Raw genomic sequence first — 26,883 nt, 5'->3', positions numbered from 1 at the left:
TTTTCTTTTTTTCTGCTTTTAAAGTGAGTAATTAATTTATTGGCACGCAACAATTTAGGCTGTGAAAAGTGGGTGTATAAATGGTATTGTTGGTACGAATAATAAATGACTAGTCATCGTTTAGGAGGCGTTTACTTTTACTTATCACTGTGCAACGCCCTTCAATGAATTGCGTGTAATTTCCTGCTCACTGCATTTGGTGCTCTGGCGCTGGCAGAGACGCGGGCGTCGCTTAATATGTCAGATAATAATACAAAAAAGCTAGCATACTGAGTATATTTAAGCATTATAAGCTGCAATAATTGAAAAAAAAAAAACAAGAAAAACTAAGCATTTGAAACACCCTAATGCCTGCTGGACATGCGCTCTTTGTCGCTATGGGCGCTGCGCTGGCGTTAGCAACGACGAAATGCGACGTTGGCGTCGCTGCACGAAACTGGTTTAAAATGATTTATTACAGCACATAGCAAGAAGCAACAACTAAAAGTAAAAACTATTTTACTTGAGTATTGTTTTATATATGGCATCAATATTAAATGAAGTTAAAAAACATTTAAGCGTTCATTAATTAACATACTGACCACCTATTGTAGTATAGCACCTTAATGCACGCTGGACATGCGCAGGTTGCATTTGCTGCGGTTGCTCTCAGCGCCGACGCTGATGCCGACGTCGCCGTCGCCGTCGTCACAACTTCATCTGCTCTCTTAGCAACACTCACGGCGCGTTTTTGTTTTCGCCGCGCATTCCAGTGTTGGCTGTTGAGCGGTTCGGTCGTGAGTTCGCTGTTGCTGCGCAAACAGTTCGCCAAGGCGCATCTCCTGTTTCGAAAAGTAAATAAAGATCCACAATCAAACAGCCGTGAATTTGTTAATACACCAACACGAAATATTTTTGTATGTGGATTTGTATATAGTTCAAGCAAGCTGTAATAGAAATTCAAATTGAAAAGTCGACCTAAACAACAAGTGCGACAGGAAGCGCGCGCGTGGAAAACGTAACGAAAACGAAAACAAAGTGCACACTAAAAATATATTGTTGTATGTATATGAATGTGTATGTGAAATTCCATTTATTTGCTAATTGGAAATTGTTCAGCTATTGATAGCCAATAAAATCAGTCACTTAATTGTGCTAATTGAAAAGAAAGTGTGAAATATAGAAAACCTAATACGTTCATACATATATAAGTAAAAAGTAATAATACAAATTTCAATACGAGCTTGTTGCGGCAGAGCAGTTACAGATGTGTTGCTGACCATATTTCCCAATTGGAATCGGCCTGAATAACAGATATTAAATTTTGTTTTTGGTAAGTTCTGCTTTGTTTCATAAGCCGCGCTGTCAGCGTTCTCGCGTCGTCTCGCTCAGTCGCTCTTTGACAAAACATTGTCCAGTTATGAGTTTAACCTTTTTTTTCGGTAATTCACCTCTGGGTGTTCTATTGGCAGCGCAGTTGCCATCAAGTGTCGCCTCTCTCTTTCGCTCTCACTCCCTCACTAGTATACTGTCCAGTTTAAAGCTCAGCTCAAACTTGCAAAACGACTTTCAACATCGTTGGCCTGGTGTTGTTGTTTTTGCTACTTCTATTCGCCGCACTGCCACTACAGTTGTTGCTGCCTTTTTAATTATACCAACTGTTTTCGCCGTGCTTTAGTTTTGGTTTTGTTGTTTCGGCTGCTGTTTTTAGCACGTTTTTTCGGCATGTCGAAATCGCCGCGGGCCTTAAATTGTTTTTCGCACAATGCAATTATTTATTTATACACTAAATGCCATAATTTGGTTGGTTTTTTTTTTCGCTATGGAAAATTATTTTCGAGACACCAGTTTATTGCACATCCGTTAAAATTGTTGATTGGTACAATTTTTTATGACGCTTTTCAATGTCTTGACATTGGTAACAAAAATTATTATAATGCAGTAAAAATCCTTGACAACATTTTTGGTTCTTAAATGTAAAATAATTAGTTATTTAAAATAAATGTAGGGAAAAAAATAAACAAGAAATATATTATATTTGTTGGAAAACTTCGAATATTCATACAATATGGAAGAATCAGAGTAGGAATAATAAATATGTAGAAATTCAAATTCTTTGAATATGGAACGTCTTATACAGATAAATACCATTAGTCCCTCTTATGGGGCTTCTATTTCAAACTTGAGCATAAATATAGAAAACCATTATCGGTTATCTCATAGTTCACCATGCGAATGCTCACGCTGTTTTGCCATTTCTTCGTTTCTCTTAGTTCTCTATGTCGATTGTTACCCAATCAAAAGCAAAGAAGCAGAAGAAACTACACACAAGTCGGGGCACGTCTCGAAAAAGTGAGACCCGAAAAAGTGCAGAACGTGACTCACAGAGAGCAAACGCAGCGTTAGCAACGCTTATCTACGGAGCGGCTCGAACCTCTGCGTTCGAATCCGAGTCCGAGTCCAAGTCGGAGAGCGAGAGACTCGCAACAGATTTCGACCCAAACCTTATAAAATACTTGAACGTAAATAACAATCATAAGCTACCTAATCTTATGCTACATTTATACACATCAATTTATAAATATATACGTATGTGTATATATTTGTAAACCGGTTTATAGGTAAACGCGTTCTGGGACTCGAATCGACGACATTCCATGGAAGTCAACATTGGATTTTGGGTTGGGGCTTTGGATATTTTATATCAGCTCCCTCTTAACTCATTTGGCATTCAAAATGTTTTCTCCCTATAGAAGCCCTGAGGCCCATTATTAACAATTTATGTTGCAAATGCTAAATGCATTATGCATAATGCATTTGTTGACTTTGCTGATTGTCTCTAATTAAAAAATGTGGAAAAAATAACAACTTACAACTTGCAACTTGCAACATGATGTGGCAAAGGCGCTCGAGTCGCAACCTTCGCCTGAGGTTTTCGATTTTGCATGGATTGGCTTTGCATTCACTGCAGCAATAGCCATAAATTTGTATATGTATAGGTGTACATATATATATGGAGACAAATAGACATCGTCTCAGTCGTAGCCACGTTTTAAATGCAGCTCTTAGCACAAGTTAAGGCTTTTGTTTTATGACCTTCCCCGCTGGTTAAGTCACACAGCGATTGGAGATGCGAGCAGTACCTCGCTAGAGGTTTTACAGCCTAGGGCACAGTGGTACAAAGCTGACTGAAAACTGCATATATTCAAACATTATTTAATGGAACTTCAACGATTAAGAGCGATTATGTTATAATTACTAACTTAATTGAACATACAATAATTAATTGTTGCATTAACTAATAACTATTAATATAATAATAAAGTTTCCCAACATAAAGAAATTAGTCGTTTATCAAATAACTCAAACTATTAATTTTTTTTTCAAAATTCAGGTCTTGAAAAAAACCTTTTAGTATTAACTTTATCTCTTGCTGAGAGGAAAATTTCCTTCTATTGTTAACATTCTAAAAACTAAGCAATTAATTACAATTAAGCATTTAAATGTTATCTAATTAGTTACCTCTTAAGTAACAAAATTGTCGCTTAATGACTCCAAATTTGTTTAAATTTCGCTTCGGTCTCTGCTTTGAGCTCTGTGGGCGTTATTCAACACTGTTTCGAGCCGTGTGAGTCGGACCTCTTAATCGCATCGCACTGCATTAAGGTTGCCCTGCAGACCCACAGACCTGACCTATGGCTGTGTATGTTTCTGTCGCTGTCATTTCGTATTCTTTATCTTCTTCTCCCTTTTTTTCTGCTTCTTATTTTGCATCTCTGTGTGTCCATTGTCTCGTATTCGGTTGTATTTGTAGACTTCTTCTTACAAAACCGTTTGCGGTTGGAGTTAGAGTTTATTTTTTGTTAAATATTTCTTTTTGTGCATTTTGCAATCAGCAATCAGCACATGGAAAATTGCTTTTTGATTATCTGCGGTGAGCCACGCTGAATAAGAAAACTTTTTAAATATTTGCTAATTAAGCGCGATATTTAAATGTGAATACTACAGTCATAGATAAAGAGGATATTTTAAAGAAAATAATTAAATTATTTGAAAACTTTGCAATTTAATTGTGAATAAAATTTCTGTTACAAAATCTTCGTATTCATCAAATGTATATGCATAGTAAATCTGAAGTCTCCGGATCTAATAGTATTAAAATAAAAAACAAAATCAATTTTTCGATTGTTTTCGATAAAAAAATATATCGGATGAGTTATCGAAAATATATGATAAACACGTACTGCGTATGCATGCAAAATTTGACCTCTCTAGCTTTAATATGTCCTGAGATTGACGTGCTGGTCGCCCTATTAAAGAATATATATACTTTATGGAGTCTGCGATGATTCCTTTTGCCTGTTATATACTTCTCATAAATCTGATTTTCCATATAAAAATATAGATAAATCAATTTTGATCAATCTTTTAACAACGAATAAGCAAATGCTCAAAGATTTAAATGAATATAAAAAATAATAACAGTGCAGATATATACATATGTAAAATGTAAATTAAACTCTATTACTAATTGCAGTTGGGCTGTGTAATTTTAAGCTATATATTGAGTAGAGAGGTATTATTGCATTTCTTTTAATTCAAAATTTGTATTGATTCAATGTAAAACGAAAGTTCGAAACAAAATCTGTTTTTCTTTTATTTTAGGGGTAGTATATTATTTCTATATGATGTGTAGACAATGCCTGAATTATACGTTCAAGCTAAGCTTTTAAACCCGTTAGTGAGTTTCCAGGAACTTCGCTTTAGAAGTTTTGTCTACCTGTGAGTAAAGCCTATTGTTTAAAGTCTTTCAAGTTCTTTCTTTTCTTTTCTTAATTTGATAATATTAATTTACTGTTAGTTGTTGAAGATGCTTCTTGAGCAGGTTAATTCAATTAAGAGCTTAATTATTTTGTTGACAAGCGCTTTTTAATAGTTACATATGGAAAAGGCAACGAACGCTTAACTTGTTAGTTAACTCGTTATAGGAAGTAAATTGTAGTTGTTGTCAGACACCAGACAGCTTTAAAAAGAGAGAGACTGTGTGTGTGTGTGTGTGTATGAATAATTCTATTAAAGTACCCACACATTCAGTTTTCAGTTTCTGTGTTGATATCCACTGTCAGTTCTGTTTTCTTTTCCTTATTCTGAGCTTCATCTTACACTGCATTCGAATGTCAATTCGTATTTTCAACAAAATTACCGTGGATTATATGATTCTTTGAGTCATCAGATTATATGGCTTTGAATAGCATAATTAGTTGGTTGTGGAAGAGAAATAATTAAAAAATAATGAAGAAGATTTATTTTTATTGGAAATAAGTAAAATGGGTCAAATGATTAGGTTTTATTCAGGTCACGTTTGTCTATATTATAATGGATTTCATAATACATACACGAGTATATATTTAATATTTTAAGACTATAGACAGCTAGAGGAACATTACATAAAATAATAAAAATAAAATATTAAATTTACTTTAATATATCCAAAAATCTCTCTTATAGAATTATATATGATTATAATATATATAAATATGTATATATGTAAATGCTGAAAGCGCATATCTTGTATACATACGTATATATACATACAGACATGTATAGAGTTATATATGTATCTATGTAGTTCATCTTCTTTTATTGAGCGCTTGAAAAATGAATTCAATTCTGGAAAATTTTGTTCTTTTTTGTAGGCACAGTTTATTATTCGACAAACACTTTTGCACTGATTGAACTTAATTCAATTACGTGCACCGTATGTGTGTGTGTGTGTGTGTGTCTATATGTGCATTACATGTATCTTTGACTGCCTTTCTGCTCAGATCGGCCATGAACTGTAACCCGACCCTGCTCCCCTGGCCCATAGAGCAGGAAGTTGTTGTGTTTAGCCCTAGTTTTATGCTGGTAACTGGCGCTGGCGACCTAAAAGCCATTTGTTTTGGCTTTTGTATTTACCTCTGCACACATGTCGCTAAATGCATACGTGTGTGTGTATTTAGTCACAGCTGCTGGCACAAAAATGCATTTAGAAAAAAAAAAACTATCTCTGTTTACCTTTCACAGGCGGCCATTGAGGGCAGCCCACTCACGCGCATACCCACACACACACACACACACAGTCATTGTTTGTTTATGCTTCTCACTTAGATACTTTCCGTTTTAGCTTCTTTTCTTCGTATGCACTCAATGAAGACACACAACCTATGCCCGGTGCAATATGGCTTGCAATTTTCCATCATAAATAAACAATAAAGCATACGCTGTAAACAGCCGGTGTGAGCAGCTTACACTGGACGAAAAGAGGCAGTAAGTCATCAGCAAGACTTCCTTTTCAGAAAAATGCAGATTTATTGCTAAGCAGTAAATTATATGTTTAATATAGGACTTCTTACGACTGACACTGAGCGAATTTAGTTAATTATACATATTATAAAATTTAAATGCATAACCTGTATGCATTTCTGAAAGATGATTTATATCTTAAAATTAGACAAACTTTTTAAACAGTTAGATAATTATACACAAAATGTTGATTTTCTTTCAGTGCACTCCCTCGCATATATTATAATCATTTACGGTTATACAGCTTATCACGTGCCACCCATTTCACACTTGAAAATCTTACTTAAATTATTATTAAAATAGAATTTTGTATCTCAGAGTTCTCTATGCGGTTTTTGGCTTTTGTTTGTTTATTGTTTATGGTGTGCCCTTTGTGCCCGCCGCGAAAAATTCCCCGAACTTAAGATAGATATAGGAAAACAGTTGGCATATGGAGTTCGCTTGAATTTCTATTTATCTCGACATAAAAACCAGTTTTTAAACTCATTTATTTTAGCCACAGAAGTCGGGCAACAGAAACAGTTGGCCCAATCGTGGCAAAACCCACACAATTTATTATGCATTTGCGATAATAATAATTATTATATATAGTCGAATATCTGTCTGTATATATACATACATGCTTTTTATGATCAATTAGCAAGCGAGACTGACTGACATTTGCTATCAGTCGGAATCGCGCATTACACAGATCGTATGATATACATATGTAAGATATACGTATAATACTTTATAGCTGAATACTGATTACTGAAAATGCAAATTAGATTGTTCAATTCATTGTTGTTAATAAATATTCTGTTGCGCACTTTGTTAGTTATCTTATTGAATCGGGCAATATTCCGTAGTTAACTTAAAATGTAATTTTTAATTAGGTTTCTCTTTAAAGATATATACATGTAAATATGGTTGCGTTTATAATAGATAGTTTATAAAATATAATAATTAAATTAAACTTTCAATAACTGTGATTAAACCCTCTTCTAAAAAATGCTCCTGTTCTGGTATTGGGGTTGTCATCCTCTTAAGATTGTGTAAACAGGATGTCACAGCTTGCATGCATATATACACATTTCCGTCTTAACATTAATTATATTAGATATATATATATATATCCATTATAATAGTAATATAATTGAATGATTGAAGCACCCTTGAAATTTAGGAAATTTTTATTGTCTTGTGGGGTAAGCTCGAGGTGTTGAGTTGTTAGAGTTAAAAATTAACGCTCGAATGCTAATCAATTACATGAACAAACCTTGAACTCGGGGCATAGATTAAAATTAAAGATAATATATATATATATATTTATATTTATTTGTATATGTAAATATATGTTTATTTTCATATTTCGTTTCTTCTTTCGCATTGGCAATGACAAAGTTGCGTGTAAAGCCACAACAGAAGAGGAAAAGCGAAACAGCGTTGACCCCAAAAAAGCAAAAAGCGAAAAGAAGGCAAATGACCAAATAAAAGAGAAGCCCAAAAAAGAAGAAAAAGTTTTATATAGACATATGTATATGCTTATATACTCATTCAATAAATTATTGACTCTTTTTGTGGCAGAGCTGCAAAAGTCTGGGAAAATATTTAAACAAGTTTCTTAGGAACCCAAAACAAATATATGAAGACGTCATACACCTAATTCTGTCTGATTTGAAAAAAAGAAAAAACTACAAAAAGTTTGCTTTGGCACAGAGAAGCTCATTAATTCGAGTGAGATCAAGACACCCTCAAAAGCTTCCTATATATCGGGGTTTGAACTGTGCTCCGCCTCGGCCGATTGAGGAAATATTTACTAACCCAACAGCTATGCTATAATATGCACTTACATAATAATATAAAGTATATACATATACAATATAATATATATATATTCTTCATGTGAGAGAAATCGTCCAATTGAGTGGAACGCAAATGAAAGTCGGGCTTAAATTTAATTATATAATGCCGCCCACATGGGCCGCATCAAGTTGTCGCCTTTCGCCCCCACCTACTCTGGTCTGGCATTTAAATGTGTTAAAATGCGACGGAGTCTGGGGAAAAACTTGTTTTTTTTTTTTTTTGTTTTGTTTTTTTGTTGTTGTTTTTTCCAGCTGTCTGCTACTGTGAAAATTAGCCATGAAAATGTTGCTGTAAGATGCTCGGAGCTCAGCTAGAAAGCAAAAGTAAAAGCTTCGGCGCCTACTTTTGCTTTCATTTAACAACTTGACAACAATAACAACAACAAATATTTTAACATTTGAGCGTAGTTGGTGTACTTTCAATTTTTCAAAAATATCAAATCATTTAGTTGACATTAAAGTTTTAAAAAAATTCAACTTTCATACTTTAATCAATTTCATTATTTATTTGATGAATTTTGAATTTCTGTCAGATTTGGTTGTTAAATTTCTTGTCAATCTAATTGAAATTGCATAAGGCGTAGGGATTTTCCAAGTATTTTCACAACGTATTAGTTAACGATTTATTTGTATGCTGTGAACTGCGCGTTGGCAACAAGCAAGACAACAATGAATGAACTCACATGAGTCACAACTCCAATGCACACATACGACACTCACACTCGCACTCACACTCACACACATATGCACACTCACACTCTGTGGAGCTGGCTTAAAATGTTAACTCATCTGGTTATTCGGTTCGTGTTTAAGCTTGTGTTTGTGGAATAACCTCAATTTGGCTAACATTGCAGACAGAGACAGACTCAGACAGAGTGCGACTGCGTCATGGCTTTAGTTTTAGTTGTATTTTTTATGCTCCTAACAAAAAGCCAAAAGCCCAAAAATAACAACAAATGCAGTTCAAGCCCAAAGCAAAACAAAAACGAGTACACGTGCAATTGTGTCCAGCGACAAAGGCAGATCCAATAGCTCAGTGAACTGCACAGTGGGCAAACCACATAAAATATGATATCATGTAGGAGAAATTATTAGGAAAGAAAATATCCTATGAAATTATAATAATTATGAATTATTATTATTATTAATATAATTATAACAAGAAAATAAATTTATGTGTATAAAATAAAAATATCTTGAAAATTAAGAAATAAATCTAATTAATTAATAGTTAATAAAACGAAGTATGATGTCTATTCCAAATGCTATATAATTATTACTAAAAAAAATGATTAATTCAAATTGACTTTGGTATAATATTTACATATATATGTATAATTATTGCAGCGAATTACATCAAAAAGAAAAGGAAGTGTAGCGAATAAAAAAGACTTAAAAATATATTTCTTGCTTTGGATTTGACTGGGCGTATTATAATTGAAATATAATTAATTTATTTTATTCATTGATTTAAGCAATTTAGAGTTACGGAGCTTCATTTAGAGAACAGCTGTTTCGTACCTAACTAAAAAATCACAGTCCACAGAACGGGGGTAATAGGGGGATGAAATCCCAACAGATTAAACCATATGTTAATATAGTCCATACTGAAAAATCAATACAACAAACACTCATCTCACTCTAACTCTTCTAGTACATACCCTCACTTTTAATACTTTATAGCTAATTATTTATAAGAATACTTAAATGATCTTACCTTTCGTACCGCACTAAGTGTATGAGAATTAAAGCAATACTAATGCGACAATTATGAAATATTGAACAAGTATTATCTGCATTAGTATTATAGTTGGCACAAATATTTTTGATCAAAAACTGTTGAAAATTGCCCACAGCAAGCGGTAGCCCTCTTTACCAAATGCTTTTCAATTTCGTGACATTCAAATTGGCCACGTAAAAAGGGCAACGATTTACGAATTAGTTGCCTCCGAATCCACATGTAACAAGTGGGTAATTGTTGTTGCTATTATCGATGCTGTTGTTGGTTTAGTTGTTGTTCCAATTTGTAGTTTATTTTGGTCACCTGAAAAGGTTTATTTTTGTTTGCTGATTGTTGTGGGTGTGTAAATGATTGTTGATTGAATAGCTCTTGTCCTTCAATTGATTGAATGTGACAGCTTGGCGACAAGGCTAGTCCAAGTGGATATGTGAAGAGAGCATGTTGGATTAATCATGGAATGACAATAAATATTTTAATTGGCATTTTACATAACATTAATGAAACTACTTGGACAAGCTCTCTGAAGGCAACACTTTCATTTTATAAAATGAAATAAAGTTTTTAAAGTAGTTTGAGCCATCATAAAAGTTGTTATCATAGCTATTACATTTTTGGTGCTATGTGGAGCTACCCTCCAAAGTGTGCACTCCTTTGCTCATTTCCTCCTTTCCGTGCATGTAAAGAGCAACCCTAAAAGGCAACAGGGCACAAGTTGCCTTTCAGTTTGCCGCTTGGCCACACTTTGCCATTTCATTAGGCAGCATAGATCACAATCTTGGCCACACCAAATGCAACTTATGGGGGCCCAGCCCATAACCATATAGATACATATGAATATATGTATATGTAATTTCTTATATACATATTGTATATATATGGAGATAAATACAACTGTCTGACAAGTCGCGTGCCCAAATTTGTTTTCAAATTGGCTCACTAAATCAAATTTAGTATTTGCCCCAAATGCAAGCGATGTGACTTTGTTTTTCACTGACTACAATTACATTAATGACAAGCGTTATGTAGTCAATGCAGATAGATAGATAGATCTACTACTATATGACATAGGAGATATGCGACACGAAATAGGTTCATTTGCTCGGTAATGTTTGCGCCCGGCCGGCTGTATAATTGCCCTTAATGCAGTTGAACAATTACATAAACATTGCACTTGTTCCCCATGGAACAATGAAAGTTCCCCTTTTTTTAGTAGAACATAATATTTGATTATCATACCATAATAAACATAGCATACAGACTATTTCGAAAATTCTTCGCTCTTTTCAACCATTTATATAACATATTTTTGTCATTTGCCATTCACAGGTACAGTTAGAGCAGTTAATGCAACTTTATTTTATTTATTTTCTTAGCAATAATTCTATGTGTGACTATATGCTAATAATATTCTTAATAGTATATATAATTTTTGTTTTATTTTATTTTAATTCATAGTGAATGCCAAAATTTTAAATATTTTCTATATACAAATATGTATACATATGTCATTATTCTTAGCTTGGTCCAGCTGCCATTCACAGCGAATGTGATACAGTTAGATCATTTAATACATATTTCTTCGTAATTTGTTTTTTTTTTTTTGTTTTTGTTTTTTTTTTTTTGTGATTATGATAATTTATAATATCTACATCGGATTTCTCTGTTGTTTTATAATTTTTATATAATTTTGACTTACAGCGAATGCCTAAAGTTTTTATATCTTGGTCTACTCGGATATGCTTTTCTACTCCTAATGCTGTAATTTATTATTTGATTGTGTGTCATTCATAACACTTTTATTGTAAATGTGTTTTATTTATTTATTTTTTATTTTTTTTTGTTTTGGGTCAGTTGCCATTCACAGGGAATGTAGTTGTGGGACAAACTATTGTTAATTAAATAGAGCGCACATTTGTCAGCTTTATGATTCCACTCAGGTCTTAAAGCTTGTAATTCGCATACAGACGGACTTACATAGATACATACATACATACATATGTCGAGCTAACGAAATGGACAAATTTGCTTGCTTTTCGCTTTTAATTTGCGCGGCTTTTATTGTGGTTCCAATTTGTGTGAAACCATTTTATGATCGGACAATTGTAGTTGATGCAAACTAAGCGGCTTTTCAATCGGCTTTGTGTAGCTTGATTTCGACATGAGCTTTATAAGTAATTGGAACTAAAGCAGTATAAGTTTACCCAATACTTCAATTGATTATAATTAATTGCGAAAGTGGCAAAACATGTATAGAAAATAAAATACATTTTGTTAGGATCTCTAGTTATAAATTATAGAGATGTATGACTGTTCATATGTCTTTTTTTTTTAACTTTTTTCAAATTAAATTTCTGATTATGAACGAAAGATATATATTTTATTTATTACATTTACAGAGCGTCTTCAAAGTCTGCCATTGCTTGACTTTTAATTTAGCAAAAAATATAATTTGCAAACTTGTGCTAAAAATCTGGCAAACATCTGATGTATTCATGGAAATAATTGCTAATGCATATATAAATACCCTGCATTCATATATTGAGCAAGGAAGGGTGTATAGAACAGATATAAGAAATATATTTTATGTTATTTTATTGATAATTTTATTTCAATACTCAAAAAAACATTTTTTCTTTTACATTTTGAATATTTCTTTTGCAATACTACGTCATATTTACCAAAAATAAAATAGACAACTATTAAATGTATTTAATGTTTCAAATCTGTTCAATGGCGAGCTGTAAGTGCTAAAATGATATAAAAAACAGAATTACCAAAAGCCAGAGGTATCGCTGCCTGGTTCAATAAACGCCACAGCAGTTGGGCCAGCAAGGTCAACATTTGTTGGTATTTATTGGCATATTATGAATTTGTGAATATGTTTTTTTGTTTCTTCTATTATTTTGATTTCTATTTTAATTACGTTGAAAGTTCAGCCCGAGGGCCCAAAAAAAAAAAAGATATGTATGTATACATCAATGAACAGAGATTTGATTTCCCTCGACTGCGTGATATAAGCAAATGTCATGCAAATGAGTCATCCAAGAGCGAAGCCAAATGAATGGGATGTGATTAGGTTGCTCTGAAGTGTGAATAGAAAATAGCAAGAAATATCGATCTACATAAAAAGTAAATATAAATAAGTTGATATACAGTTATTTCTCATTTTATTGGAAGCTCGTCTAAAATTTCTCTAATATTATATAATGATTGGCTGTCACACGCTAAACTAGCTCCAATTATAATCGAGTGCTGATGTTTTTAATGCTCGTTCCCGATGTGATATGTCCGGTTTGCGTCACAGATTTTGGAATCATAAAAGCGTGGCAAATCGGTAAACAGTAATTTGTTTATTTAAGGTGCGACAGACTCGAAACTTAAAGTACATAAATATACTTGTCTACAAAATATTTAGTAAAAAGAGCAACGGACTGCGGCTAGAATCTTAAAATGGTATTTTGAATTTAAAAGCAGTATTAAAACCAATTTAACTTACTATAGATCTAAATATAGCATATTAGCACTCTTGGAAGATGGCAGCAAAAATATTGCATCTAGCATATATCATATGGGACTCTTGAAAGATCGCAGATAAAATATTGCTGCCTGAATAAATTGAACTAGCTTTGGGTCCACAAAGAGTATTTTTAAAAATAATTTTTAGCTCATAGTCAGAGTCATTTTAGACATAATTAAGAAGTGCTTCACATAACTAAATATTCTTAAAGCTATACCTACATAGCCAAATTATATATTTTACTTTTAGATTTATATTTACTGTTAGTTTTCTAACCATTGTACTCCCTATAAGTAACAAGCTCACGTTGGGTCTCAGCAGTTTTAACAACTTCTCTATTTTTGCATTTTTACCACCCACAACTCGACTCGACTTTTTCGAAGTTGGGCAACTGTCAACATCTTTTTTTTCAGACAATTAGTTTCACATTTCGACATACTCATAATTATAAGAGTCTAGCAAAACAGTTATAAATAATTTTACTCGGCGTACTGTGAATTACAAGCCAAAACAAGAAAATGGCAAAAGCAAACATGGAATCCCTGCTTTGTACAATAATTATCGCCTGGCAACCGCTATAAAACGTCATGTGCTTCATTCCTCACTTGGCTGATTTTTAAAGTACAATAACAATAATAAAATAAAAATAAAAAAATACCTTTCAGAAAAATGAAGTAAAATAAAATTACGTATTTATTATCGTTAACTAAATGCCAGTGTAACTGCATGAAATACTCAAGAGCAATTAGTCTGCTCTGAGATCTTTGATTAACTAGCCTAACTGTCTGCATTCTTCGTAGATTCTAGAATTTCCACAGTGCGTGCATAATACTAGATTTAGATTAGCTTTAGATTTGGTTCGTGAATAGTGGTGATTAGTAACGCAATCCGCAGTTGGCTGCTGAAAGAAAGCGGCAAATGCTTCAATTAAGGCTAAAGATTATAAATAATTGCTGTTCTTTAAGAGTTGATTTAAATTTTTTCAAAGATTATCAAAGAGTGAAACAGATACAGAGCGAGTGGGGAATAAGACGGAGAGAAGTAAGTGAATGAAAATGCTTCTCCCATTACATTTTCCCAATGATCATCAAAGAAGACTTTCCAGCATTACAATCATTGTTTTATTTCTTAAGCCTGTCCAGATTAACGCTCTACAATCGCTGCTTAGTTAAACAATTCCTGTTTTCTTGTGGAACAATTTTGTCATTTGTTAGATATGTTGGGCTTAGTTACTAATGTGTTCAAAAAAACGATCAACGATCAAGATGTGCAGCTCACACGCAAACTGAATTATCTCACGTTCCCAAGAGTTCAATTAAATTTTTTAAGACGATCTTCAATGTAAAGTCGAACAACAAATTTTCTGTATTACTCTGTGAGCTCACCGATCAATGATCATCTCTTTGCTTAACCTGCTGATCATTTGAAGAAGAAATTCCTCACGTTCTGTTCATCAATCAGAGAAACAGTTCAAACTTATGAATGACTGTCTGAACAAGTTTCAGGTCTCTGGCCAGATCATTAGAGAGGATCGTCACAGTTTGCATCAATCAAGTTTCCAATGTTTTCTGTTTCACTCGAAGTGAAATCATCTTAATTGCGAATCGATTTCATACTAAAGATCATTTGTGGATCTCTGCTGTAGCTTTAGCAAAAACTGGTTTAGCACATCGCGATCATAAGTAGATCTCTCATATTGTTGTTGGCTGACTTTTTTCCTTCTAGATTCTAAGCCATTCGTTCATCTTCAGTGCGTTGCTGCTGAAGCGGAAATGATAGCTCTTCTAGTCTAAGGTCTGCGGATTGCTTCAGGGGTTTCCATTACCATTTCTTTTGGTCTGCACTTGCTGTAATATTTCGCTGGAGTCACGTTTATAACTTGTTTTGATTTGGGTTAAGTGTAGGGTTCAAATTGCAAGCCAAACTCTGCGCTCTCTTCTTTCATCAGCGTTTTTTTTTTTACTCTGCCCATGGCTATAGTTCAGCTATGTCTCGTAATTTAAACTACGTAATGGTTCGATTGTGCTGTAAGATTATGGTAGGTCAGTATGAAGAATATCTCAGAGTTTATATGCCAATTATGTGTATGTAATAATAATAATAATAATTGGATTATTTTATTACTTTGTTTAATATACATACAAATCTAAAAGCTTGTTTTAAACTTTCGTCATTGCTTAACAATTTTGTATATAGTTATAATTGGTTTTATTATAAAAAAAATTTTCCCTTCAATCTAAACAAAAAAAAAAAGTAATAATAATAATAAATAAATGAGTAAATTAAAAACACACCTAAGATAAATTAAATTTTTTATTAAACATTATTTTTTTTTTTTAATTTATTGGTTCAAACTGATTTAAGCCCAATTTTTGATTTCATTTAAAAACAATTAATACATACTAAATTTTTGTTTAGATTTAAGCTATAATAACCAAATAAATATTTGAAAGAAACTTCTCTTTTTTTTTTAATAAAAACAAATTGAAGTCAACCATTTTTCTGTTAATTTGAAATAACTTTCGATATGATTTCGGTTAAGCCTAAAAGTATGCTATGATTTTGCATATTAATAAATTTCTAAACTCAAAAAAAAAAAAATACTATTGGAATACGATGAGATACATCGTATTCCAATAGTATTTTTTTTTTTTTTTTTTCATATTAAATAATACTTCTTTTACTTTAACTATTTTTATTTTAGATAAATATAAATGAGATAAATATTCTGAGTCGAATGTGACAACAAATCAATAAAAATATATGAATAGTTCATTGAAATAATATAAATAATGCTGCCGATATGCTTAATATGTGGTATACGCATTCCGCTAAAGCTTTACGATAAGCATTTGTATTTTACTTTATCTGAGTTTGCATATTTAATGCAAATATGTTTACTTACATTTTTTATAGATTTATGATATTTGCAGATGCAAACTGAATTCCATTATATTAGTTTGGCTATTGCCATGGATACTTCTTAAAAGTAATGTTTTGCCTTGTCCACTTAGTGGACAGACCTTTTAACGGCCTCCAATCATAACATATATACCGTTTCTTCTTATCAGCAGCAACAGTTGACATTCAGAATAAAAAAAATATTTAAAAAAACAAGTATTACAAAATTCTTTTTTTTTTTTTATCTTATCTCAAAGAGTTCATTTTAAGGCTTAGTAAGCAATCAGAGTTGATACCCAAAACATTTTTTTACACATTTATTTATGAGCTTCTGTGCCGTGGAATTTGTTTATATTTGTTGTAAAAAACTGCACAACTGCTGAAAACTGTATATAATATAAATATAAATAAATATGTATATGTAAATATTTGCATGCTCAGGCGCACACTACGAATCCATGTGCTGGCTTGAAAACACCCTTGACACACCTGAGCTCTCAAAACACACCTCAAACATGAAACTGAAGCACATTGGTTCGCAAATAAATATTTAATTTACAAATATATTACAAAAAATATATATAAAATATATAAAATAAAATCTAAAATATTTATTAAATATACCCACAATATTTTAATAATATATGAATATACAAAAATAAATAAAAACAAAATAGATAAAATATTTATATAAATGAAAACTATACATTTTTATAATATATATGCAAATGGTAAATAAACAGTAGTAAATATAAAAAAATAAAATAAAATGTTTGCATATTTCAATACCTCAAATATTATTGAAGTTAGCTAATTTTCAGCACCACTGTGCAGTAGTTGTTAAGCATTACGTTTTAAATACTACATTATTTTTTCAATGTTTATTAAAGAATATAATTTTCCAAATGCTCTGTAACTTTTTATTTTGTTATTTTTTTACTTTTTACTACATAAGCGACTATTCCACGGTGCAGCAGTTGCTTTTAACGTTAATTGCCAAGCCGTTTAGGCCCTTTGGGTAGACTCACCTCGTGACAAGGGAATCCGGGAGCCGTTGCATGCATTATTGACATGACATCGGGCGAATCGGTAGATAACAAAGCCACGAATAACCATGGTGAATGGTGAATGAAACCAGCCCCCAATATAGTCAACAGAAACATATATACAATATATATATACATAAATGTATATATATGTATACATATACACATATAACTATTCAACTGACTGGCCCTATATACAAACACTTTGGAATAGTTATTATTGCTTCATATGAGAGACGATGAACTTTATTGGGGGAAGCCTTTGCATTGAAATGGATATTGCGTGCAAGTCGCAGTTGAATGAACCCCAACACTACTTGATCCATTTTAGTTGATTTGATTTGATTTCATTTCATCAATAGTCAAATTGCAGTGCACTGAACTTTTGAGGTATTGTTTGCCATAGTTAAGATCGTGTTATCACTATATAGTGATATATTAGCTATTAGCTATTCACATTCACGCTGAAACTCTGTGTGAAACTATTAAGGAAAGTAGTTTTCGGCATTAACCAAACTGTTTTCTAAATGGGAATTAGTTATTCTAATGATGATGAGCAATCGGCTGTTAGGAAATGTTACGATTAACTAAGCTCCTATTGTTATTTGGCCTGATTAAATTGATTAGGTATTCGTAAACGATTTTTAACAAAGAGCAAGAGTTTTCATGTAGATGGATTTTCTTCGATACTCTCTATTTACACTGATGACGCAATTTATTAATTTATATATTTAATAAAGTATGCAAATTATACTATTTTATAAGTATTGGTATAGTATAATTTATAACATTCTTACACACCTACAATCTATATTTAAGCGACTGAAAAAGTATAATTAGAACAGCCCCACCTTAACATTTTCTTTGATTTTCCTTTCACTTGACCCATTTGTTTATGCCTCTTAACCTTGAACTTAGGCGACGCTTAGGGAACTTGCATCTAATTATGGCTTAGTTCAGGCACATTTCAAACGTGGCCTAATGACATTATAAACGTTTATCAAGAAATTTCTTGACTAAATCCGTGTACTAGGAAAATTATTTAGGTTTACTTTCATTTTAGTTATTGTTCACTTTCTTTGGAATAGTTAAACTCATCTGACCTTAAAGAGCGAGAGAAGTACTTAGATAAAATCAGATGTAATTTTAAAAATGATTGTCAATTCTATTGCTAATTTATGTTTATTATTTTCGCCTTCTTACAGGTCGCGCTCATTGCAATAATTGCAAAATGGAAACGTGAAACGAAAACAAAATACGCAAATAACTAAAACTATTGCAACAACAACAACAACAAAGAGCGTAAAATGGGCACATAAATGCACAAAGCCACAACAATAACAATAACAACAACAGCAAGCGTTTCTAAAGCTTTAAGCAAAGCAGCCAAAGAAGAGGAAGCAGCAACAGCAGCAGGAGAACAACCACCAAAATTGCAGCAACAATTGTCAAGAGCCAATTTCAATTGTGAGTGCAAGCGAGTCCCCAATATGCGTCTAGACAGCGGCTCTCTGTCACGCCACAGGGCCAGAGGCGGCTGTTCGCTGTCGCTACCGTTGCTGCTGCTCTTACAGTTGACGCTTTGGGCTGCGACGGCGACGGCGACGCCCGTGCAGTCACGTTTTCTTGTAAAAAGAGAAACCTCCCAGGTGGGGGATATGGGCGTGGATGCCCATACGACTGACCCTGACATTGTTCAGCGAAACAGTGAAAGTGCGAGCGGATCGGAGACGACAACAGCAGCAACAACAATTCTAAGCAAAAGCATGGTCGAAGCCGAGTTAGCGGCGCAATTGCAGCTGAGTACAACAACAACAACAGAAGTGCCCAAGCAGATAACATTGTTAACAAATGAACTGGGCCCGCTGCCTGTAAACAGCAGTTCAACAGGGAGCCAGGCAGTTAATCAGCAGCAATCTGTAACTAACGGGAACTACAGCAATGTTCTGTTAACCTTAGCAGAGAAAGAGAATGCTGGAACTGTTAGGCAGTTGGAGGAGCAGTCAGAGCAACAGCCAGTTAACAGTGGCATGCAGCAACAGAGCTCAATAAATATTACAACAGAGAGCGTAGCAAAGCAACAGTTGAATGTAACAACAGAGACGCCGACTGTACAAATGCAGGATCAGCTCAAATCTCAAGATCAACAATTGAAAGAATCGTCAACTGCTGCTTCAACAACAACAACAACAACAACTGCAGCAACGACACAGCGTGGCGAAGATCATGCACGAGCCATGCAGTTCGCCAGCAGCACTGAAAGTCTGGTAGTCTTGGCTGTGACACCCATGAAGCTGCGTGCACTGCCCATGAAAACAACAATAACAACCACATCAACGCCGCAGTTGTTGGCTGCGCTGCTGCACGCTGGCGTCACAGTTGCGCCCAGTGCTTCGCATGAAAATGTTATCGAAGAAGAGCAGGTGAAGATGCAACCGCAGCACGAGAAACGTGCGAAGTTCATCAGCGACAATTCGACAAATGCGCAGCAGCTGACGCTGCCGAATGCGGCCGAGGTGTGGAGCTTGGCAGCCATGAAAATGGTGCCAACAACAACAACAACATCAACTACTATAGCGCCTACAGAGCTGGCAAATGAAGTCGAGCTGCAGCAGCAGAACCAAACCGAGCAGCATAAGGAGAAAAATCTGTTAGACTGGCAACAGATAATGTTAATGCAGACTAGTCAAGAGAATCGAACAGAGCTTACGATGAGCACAACGCTTGATGCAACGGAGGCGGCAACGCAGGCGACAACATTGAAACTGGATGCTACGTTAGCCGAGACAGAGATGGCAACACCAGCTAACAGCGCTGTAACAGCTGCCCCAACAGCAACAGGGGATGATTCTGACCCAACAGATCAGCTAATGGCAGCTTTCTATGCAAAGCCTGATTTAGCATCAGGTACAGCAATAGTATCTGCACAGCCAGAGATAAAAACTGCAATAAAAGACAATTTCGATATTATTACAACAGAGACAACTACACAGCCCGCGCAGTTAGCGTTAATAGAACTGGAAAATAATAAGTCAAAACTAGTTGAATATGAGGAAATAATAACAGGGAATGCAACTGCGCAGCCATCATTAACAGAACTGGCAGAGCTTAGCTCAAAATCAGGCAAAACAGAGGTGAATGCAACTGCGCAGCCAGCGTTAACAGAACTCGCAAAGCTTACCTTAAAAATGAATGAGACAATAGATGAAGTTGAGTTAACAGCCAACGAAACGCAGGCGAATCCAACTGCGCAGCCATCATTGACAGAACTGGCGAAGCCTATCTCCAAATCCGGCGAAACAGAGGTGAATCCAACTGCACAGACAAAGTTAACAGAACTGGAAAAGCTTACCTCAAAAGTAAATGAGACAATAAATGAAGAGGAGCTAACAGCCAACAGCACAGAGCAGCCAACATTAACATCTGCACCAACAAAAGAGGACGCTACAACACAAACAGCGAACACAGCTGCGCAGTCAACGTCAACAGAGTCGACAAAGCTTGATGATGTTGCTGTGATAACAGAGCCTGCAATAACAGTGATGACAACAACAACAACGGCAGAGCCAGAGACAGCTGCAACAATACCGACGACACCTGCTGCGCCGCCAACAGCTGTGACCGAGCAGCCTGCAACAAGAGCAACAACAGCAGCAGCAACAACAACAACTACTACTACTACAACGACAACAACTGCTTCAACAGCTTTGCCAAGTGCGTTGAACGACACCCGCAATGCGAGCGAATTGGCAATGAAAGCGACGGCAAATACAAATAATGAAAACGGCGATAAAAGCAACAATGTCGACAGCGAGAGAAACAGAGGCGACGACGACGACGACGACGTCATAAACGTCTCCGCCGCCGTCTCAACAGTCTCAACGACCGAGCGACAGCCAATAACAGTTAGTATGCGAACAGCTGGCGAAGCGAGCACAACAACGACGTTGAGGACGGCGACGCAAAAGTTAACGCCAACGTCAGCGCCGACGCCGACACCGCGAATTTTACTCGAGGAACAATTAGCAATAACAACAACTTTGGCAACGCCAACGCCAGAGCCAACGGAAATCGTCCAAATTAGCAATGAAGTCAATTTAGAAACAATTACAGTTAAAAATGTGACAAAAGACAATAATAATTTATTAATTGAAAATAGCAGTGAGAGCAGTGAGGGCAAACACAATAACAGTGACAGTGCAGCTCAGCCAATCAATAACAGCGCTGACAAAATTCCAGAACTTCATATCAATAATAACAGTAGTGCCACTACAACAACAACTACAACAAACATACCGCTCTTAACAGATGTCAAGTCTAATAGTAAACTGAATGTGCAGGAGACATTGTTGGAAACGAATAACATTGGCGAAACAGTAGCAACCACAACATCAACAACAGCAATACCTACTACTATTCATACTACTGTTAGCTCAGCAGGATCAACAGAGACGGCTGCTGTTAATGTGCTGGTAACAAAAGTAGCACCTACAACTCCTTCCACTGTTGAGCTTTACAATGTGGACAGCGATGATAATGAAGATAAGCGGCAGCAAATTGAACATGAAAGTGTCACTGAGCAACAGTTGCTAAGTAAAACAAAAATGGCGAATGCAACAACAACAACGACAACAACAGAAGCAACAGTAGGCACTGTGGCAACTGTTACGCAGCAGCTGCCAATAACGTCAACCACCACAGAGGAGCCTTTTATAAGTTTACTAGATGACAGCACCACAACAACAATAGCAACACCCACAACAACAATCACAACACCAGCCAAAGAAGCAACAGAAGCAACAACGACATCAGAGCCCATTTACAGCTCTAGCAGCGCCACTAACGTTAGCATTCACAGCCACAATAACAGTATGCTGCCTGATGAATTAACCACCAGCAACCCCATGTTATTGCCATCACAATCGCCCACCGATGTGACTCATAACATGCAACAGCCGCACGGCAACACTGGCACCGATGTTAACGTCATTATTGCCATCACTGTTAGCGTTATTGGCGTTGTGGCCCTAATCCTTCTTGTTGCCTTCCTCTACTTGATGCGTAAACGTCAAAAGCAGATGTCCTACAGCCAACGCTGTCGTCCAGTCAGCTTGGACGCCTACTCCCTGGACAACGTTTCTGTGTTGGGCAGCGTGCGACGCAAGGGTCGCGATTTGCGTGCCTCGAAACGAACTTATGGCAATGCCGCCTTCGATGATCCCTCGCTGCGGCATAATTTGCTCAGTGCCACGGAGCTGGGCAAGTTTCTGGAGAGGCGCTCGAGTATATTTGAGGAGTTCCGGGATGTGCCGCAGATTATTGCGCGGGCCGATGAGGTGCCAGCGGGATGTGAGGATAAAAATCGGTACGTTAATAAAAACAAATGGGTGGAATTGGATAAGGGTTATGATGGGGGAATATGAAAAACGCGAAAGTAAAGCATTGATCAGAATATTAGGATTAAGAAGAGAGACTGTATGTGATTAAGAGCATGCATTCATTCTTTCTCATTATAAATAGAATTAAATGATGAAGAATACGTTAACTGTTAGGATGAGTAAGGAAGCGAATAGAAAGTGAAAGGTATAAATTCAATGATTAATTCCCGAAAACACTCAGAGAATAAACTTGTTTCTCTGTAACAGAAGAGAATGAATAAATAGTCTGTGCAGCTAATTCAATTGTAGTGAATGGAATAAAAACTTAAACGAAAATAAATCTAAATGATTTTAGTTGACTTCGAGTGTTTTTAAGCAGCTCTCAAAAATATCTCACAAAGTACACTAAAAATTATCTCGTTTCTTATCTTATCAAATGCGTTTACATTAACAAAAAACATTCATGTTTGCAAGTTCAAGTTGCCTTTTAGAAAAGTTATCTATAGAAAATATAAATACTCTCATAAAATATCTCATGTGAAGGTTGAAGATACTAAATATAAATTATGTTTATTATTGATTTATTATTATATGTAAAAAATTATATCTGTTTGTATATTATATTTATATTTATATACTTATATATACTTATATATGTATGTACTCTTTTTGTAACTCAATGAATATATAAAATATTGGAATGGATCATTGACTTGTTACTCACGCTGAAACGTCGTAACCTCAAACTTGGAACCGCAGCTACGCTAACGTAATTCCGCTTCCTGAGACTCGGGTGGTGCTCCAGCGCCAGGGTGATGATGACAAAACGGAATACATTAATGCCAATTATGTGCGGGTAAGTCAGACGAATGGATCTCCTAACTAAGCAATAAATAAGCTATCGAAATCAATTACAAATCCGAATAGAGGATACCCTGTACGCAGCGCCAATCTTATCTAATCTAATCAAAATTTATTGGTTTTTCTATTTGAATTATATCAACTATTTGTTTAACAATATGTTTATATAATTAAATATAAGGACTTTAACAAAGGGGTATAGGAGTAGGATATTATTCTTTGAGCCACGAACAACATTTGGGATTATTGTTTTTACACTTTTAGAGGACTATTTAAAGAAGTTCGTATGAGTAATATATGATTAACAAAAAGAAATATACCCTTGTCCAGTCAATACAGCGATTACAGGGTATATAAAACAATCAAGAGCTGCCTCCCACAGCCGCAGCAACAACTTTCTCACATGTGTGTGGGCGGTGACTGTGTATGTGTGCGTGTATTTATGTGTTTATGGGTGTGTGTGTGTGTGTGTGTGTGCCTTAATCTTACAACGGTACTGAACAGAGCTGCCATCGCGTCTAGCCTTGCATGACGTGTGCTTGTGCAGCGGCGAGTCTTATGAGAGGGGGGGCATAATTATACGGCCCATGAGATTAGCCAAGTGCCAAGAAAACTGTTTCAGCCTCTTTGTTGCATGGCCTGTTGTAAGCAAATGAGTTTAGTGCAAAACAAAGAAACAAAAATAATAATAACAAAAATATGGAAAATAGCATTATGCATAATCTTAATAGGAGGGAAAGTTTGATGGGTGCACAACGAAGTGTAAATATCCTACTGAGCAGTTAATAGCCCTGCAAATGATTCGATTAGATTAGAGTTAGAGCTAGTTACGTACATACATACATATGTACATAAATACTTCAACTGCCTAAAGCGAACCAATTTATACTTTGCCTTTTGTATAGGCACAGAATCATCTAAACTATGATTTTGTTTTAAAATGAAACTTTAAATATATTTTTAAGCTCATTGCAATATCAAAATGAAGTATTTTGCTGCTGTTATGTTATCAATTGTCAATTGTCAATTTATTGATCGTAATTAACGAGGCGTGATTTTAGCTATCAGAATGTTTACGATAACTGTCGATAGCAAAAACAAAATAATAATAAATCAAAAAGTGAGTCAACTTTGCCAGCAAATTTTTAATATTTTTGCTGTCTAAGCAAATGCCTAAGCTGTTATGCTGCATTGAATGTTTAGGGTATTCCAGAGATCAATTAAAAATCAAACAAGCAAATGCGCTGCGGCATTGACGCGTGACGCGCTGCGTGTTCAGGCATTGCCCAAGTGCATTCAGCCAAATAGGCTGCAAGCGAGAAAGAGCCTAGTTCGATAGAGAGGGAAAGAGAGGGAAATATAAGCAAATTTATTAGTTAATGCATTTGTATGTATTGGAATTGATGCTAGCTAAGCCTTTAAAAAGTAGCAACAAACCCAGCACGCTGTGATTTGCGTTTGTATACATGCATAATCACATTTATGGATACATACACAATTGCATGCATGTGTGTTGTGTATAGAATAGCAAAAGTAAAGTAATTTATCAAAAGAGCGCGCGCGCAGCTCAATGGCAGCCATTCAATGACGCATGCACACGAGCAAACAAAAGAGAGCGTAATTAAAAGACCGTAATGAAGTGCACGCACACATAAGCAGAGAGCAGAGTGGAGAGTGGAGAGTGGGAGCGCAAGCTATAACTGTTATGTCATCGACAGTAAATGTTCGCTCATCTGTTAAGTTAGGCATTAAGTGATGTAGTTAATCTTTCATATCTATTAACATAATGTTAACCATTCACTTTCTCTGTTACACTTGCAGGGACCGCGCGATGCGCCCAACTATTATATTGCCTGCCAAGCGCCCCTGGTGAGCACTACGAGCGACTTTTGGCGTATGATCTGGGAGCAGCAATCCCGTGTCATTGTCCAAGCGACCGATCTCACCGAGAATGGCATTGAGCGTTGTGCCGAGTATTTACCGCCATCGGTTACACTGGATAATCACAGCAGTTATGGAGACTTCCAGGTGACATTGAAGCATCGCGAAGTCAAGGACAAGTACGCGATCTCAACTCTAATGCTAAAGCGTGTGGATGGTGCCGAGTGCCGTGAGTTGACCCACTATTGGTACAAATGGCCCGAGACGGGTGTACCCCAAGATGAGGCGCCCCTCATTGCGATGCTGCTCGAGGCACGATCCTCCCTTAAATCGTATGCTTTGGAGCAGGCCAATGAACTGAAGCATGAGAAGTCCTCCACGCTGACGCTAAAATCGCTGGAGGGGCAACAGGCGAAGGCAGAGGAGGCCAATGCGACGGCTGCTCAGGAGGAAGCGTCCAGCACATCGAGCAACGAGATTAACGGCAATGTGGCCAACAGGACACCGCGCAGTCAGCAGGGGTGAGTAGACAGAGACAAGAGCAAAACAAAATCCATTTGTCAATTATGTGAGTCTTGTTTGTTTATGTCTCATTGATTGACGTTAATTGTTGCTGTCCATTGTTAATTGTATCTGTTTTTCATTCCTTGTGTGTGTTTCTCATTCTTTGTTTTAGACCGCTAACAGTTCACTGCTCCCCAGGTACGGGCCGTACCGGCACGATCATTGCCTGTGACATGGCTATACGGAGTCTGGAGACCCCGAAGCGTTCGGTGGATATACCCCAGTTGGTGTACTATGTGCGTCGGGGTCGAGCTAGCGCTGTGCAGACCAAGGAGCAATACGAATTTATCTATAAGGTGGCCAATATGTATGCGACCAAAATCACAAATCTGTCAAATGATAATTGAGAGACTGTTCTATATAGAGAGACAGCTGAAACCATTGGAACAAGTCCTTATACATAGAAATGCTGTATGCATATTATAGTCATAGTTCATATATCTTATAAATATTTACAGCTAACTATATATACGTGTGTATGTATATATTTAGATAGTAACTTTATGTATTAGTATATTATGTACCTAGGTATTATCTATGATATATATACACCTGCATGTGCTGGCAAAAATTTCATTTGATTATTGTATGTATTCCTTTATTATTGTGATATATTCGTATATTTGTAAATCTCTTGTATAATCTGTTGCATATTTATAATTAAGGCTTTGTTTATTATTATATTTTTATTAATATTGCGTAATATGTGTTATTTTAAATTAAAGCATTACAAGAACTTATATTAATTTGGCGCAATTTTGTATTTTGGAAAAGCTTTAATATGAATGAAATGTTTAATAAATATTTGGCATATGTTGTGCGTAAA

General features: G+C 35.4%; 1 protein-coding gene across 3 annotated transcripts; it reads left to right on the top strand.

The window, feature by feature from the left end:
- Positions 1-736: 736 nt before the first annotated feature.
- On the top strand, positions 737-26,883 carry LOC108621063 (uncharacterized). 3 transcript variants are annotated; one of them, XM_089467332.1, is made up of 6 exons: positions 738-1,312; positions 6,146-6,288; positions 18,579-22,738; positions 23,511-23,607; positions 25,434-26,014; positions 26,170-26,883. In XM_089467332.1, exons 3-6 carry the CDS (start codon positions 18,693-18,695, stop codon positions 26,402-26,404), a joined length of 4,959 nt encoding a protein of 1,652 aa, XP_089323458.1. In that variant the 5' UTR covers positions 738-1,312; positions 6,146-6,288; positions 18,579-18,692; the 3' UTR covers positions 26,405-26,883. The 3 variants fall into 3 exon arrangements, with proteins under 3 accessions (XP_089323463.1, XP_089323458.1, XP_017873656.1); XM_089467337.1 differs by lacking the exon at positions 6,146-6,288 and having other exon boundaries at positions 737-1,312; positions 26,196-26,366; XM_018018167.2 differs by lacking the exon at positions 6,146-6,288.

This window comes from Drosophila arizonae, chromosome 2, assembly GCF_054131065.1.
Source record: "Drosophila arizonae isolate 15081-1271.41 chromosome 2, UAZ_ARI_1.0, whole genome shotgun sequence".
Classification (NCBI taxonomy): Eukaryota; Metazoa; Arthropoda; class Insecta; order Diptera; family Drosophilidae; genus Drosophila; species Drosophila arizonae.
Note: the sequence above shows the minus strand (reverse complement) of the source record. Positions and strands in the feature narration are given on the sequence as shown.

Coding starts and splice junctions, on each gene's coding strand:
- LOC108621063 (XM_018018167.2), top strand. CDS start 18,693: ATGCACAAAGCCACAACAATAACAATAACAACAACAGCAAGCGTTTCT. Junction 23,608..25,433: donor TTAATGCCAATTATGTGCGG/GTAAGTCAGACG, acceptor TTACACTTGCAG/GGACCGCGCGATGCGCCCAA. Junction 26,015..26,169: donor ACACCGCGCAGTCAGCAGGG/GTGAGTAGACAG, acceptor TCTTTGTTTTAG/ACCGCTAACAGTTCACTGCT.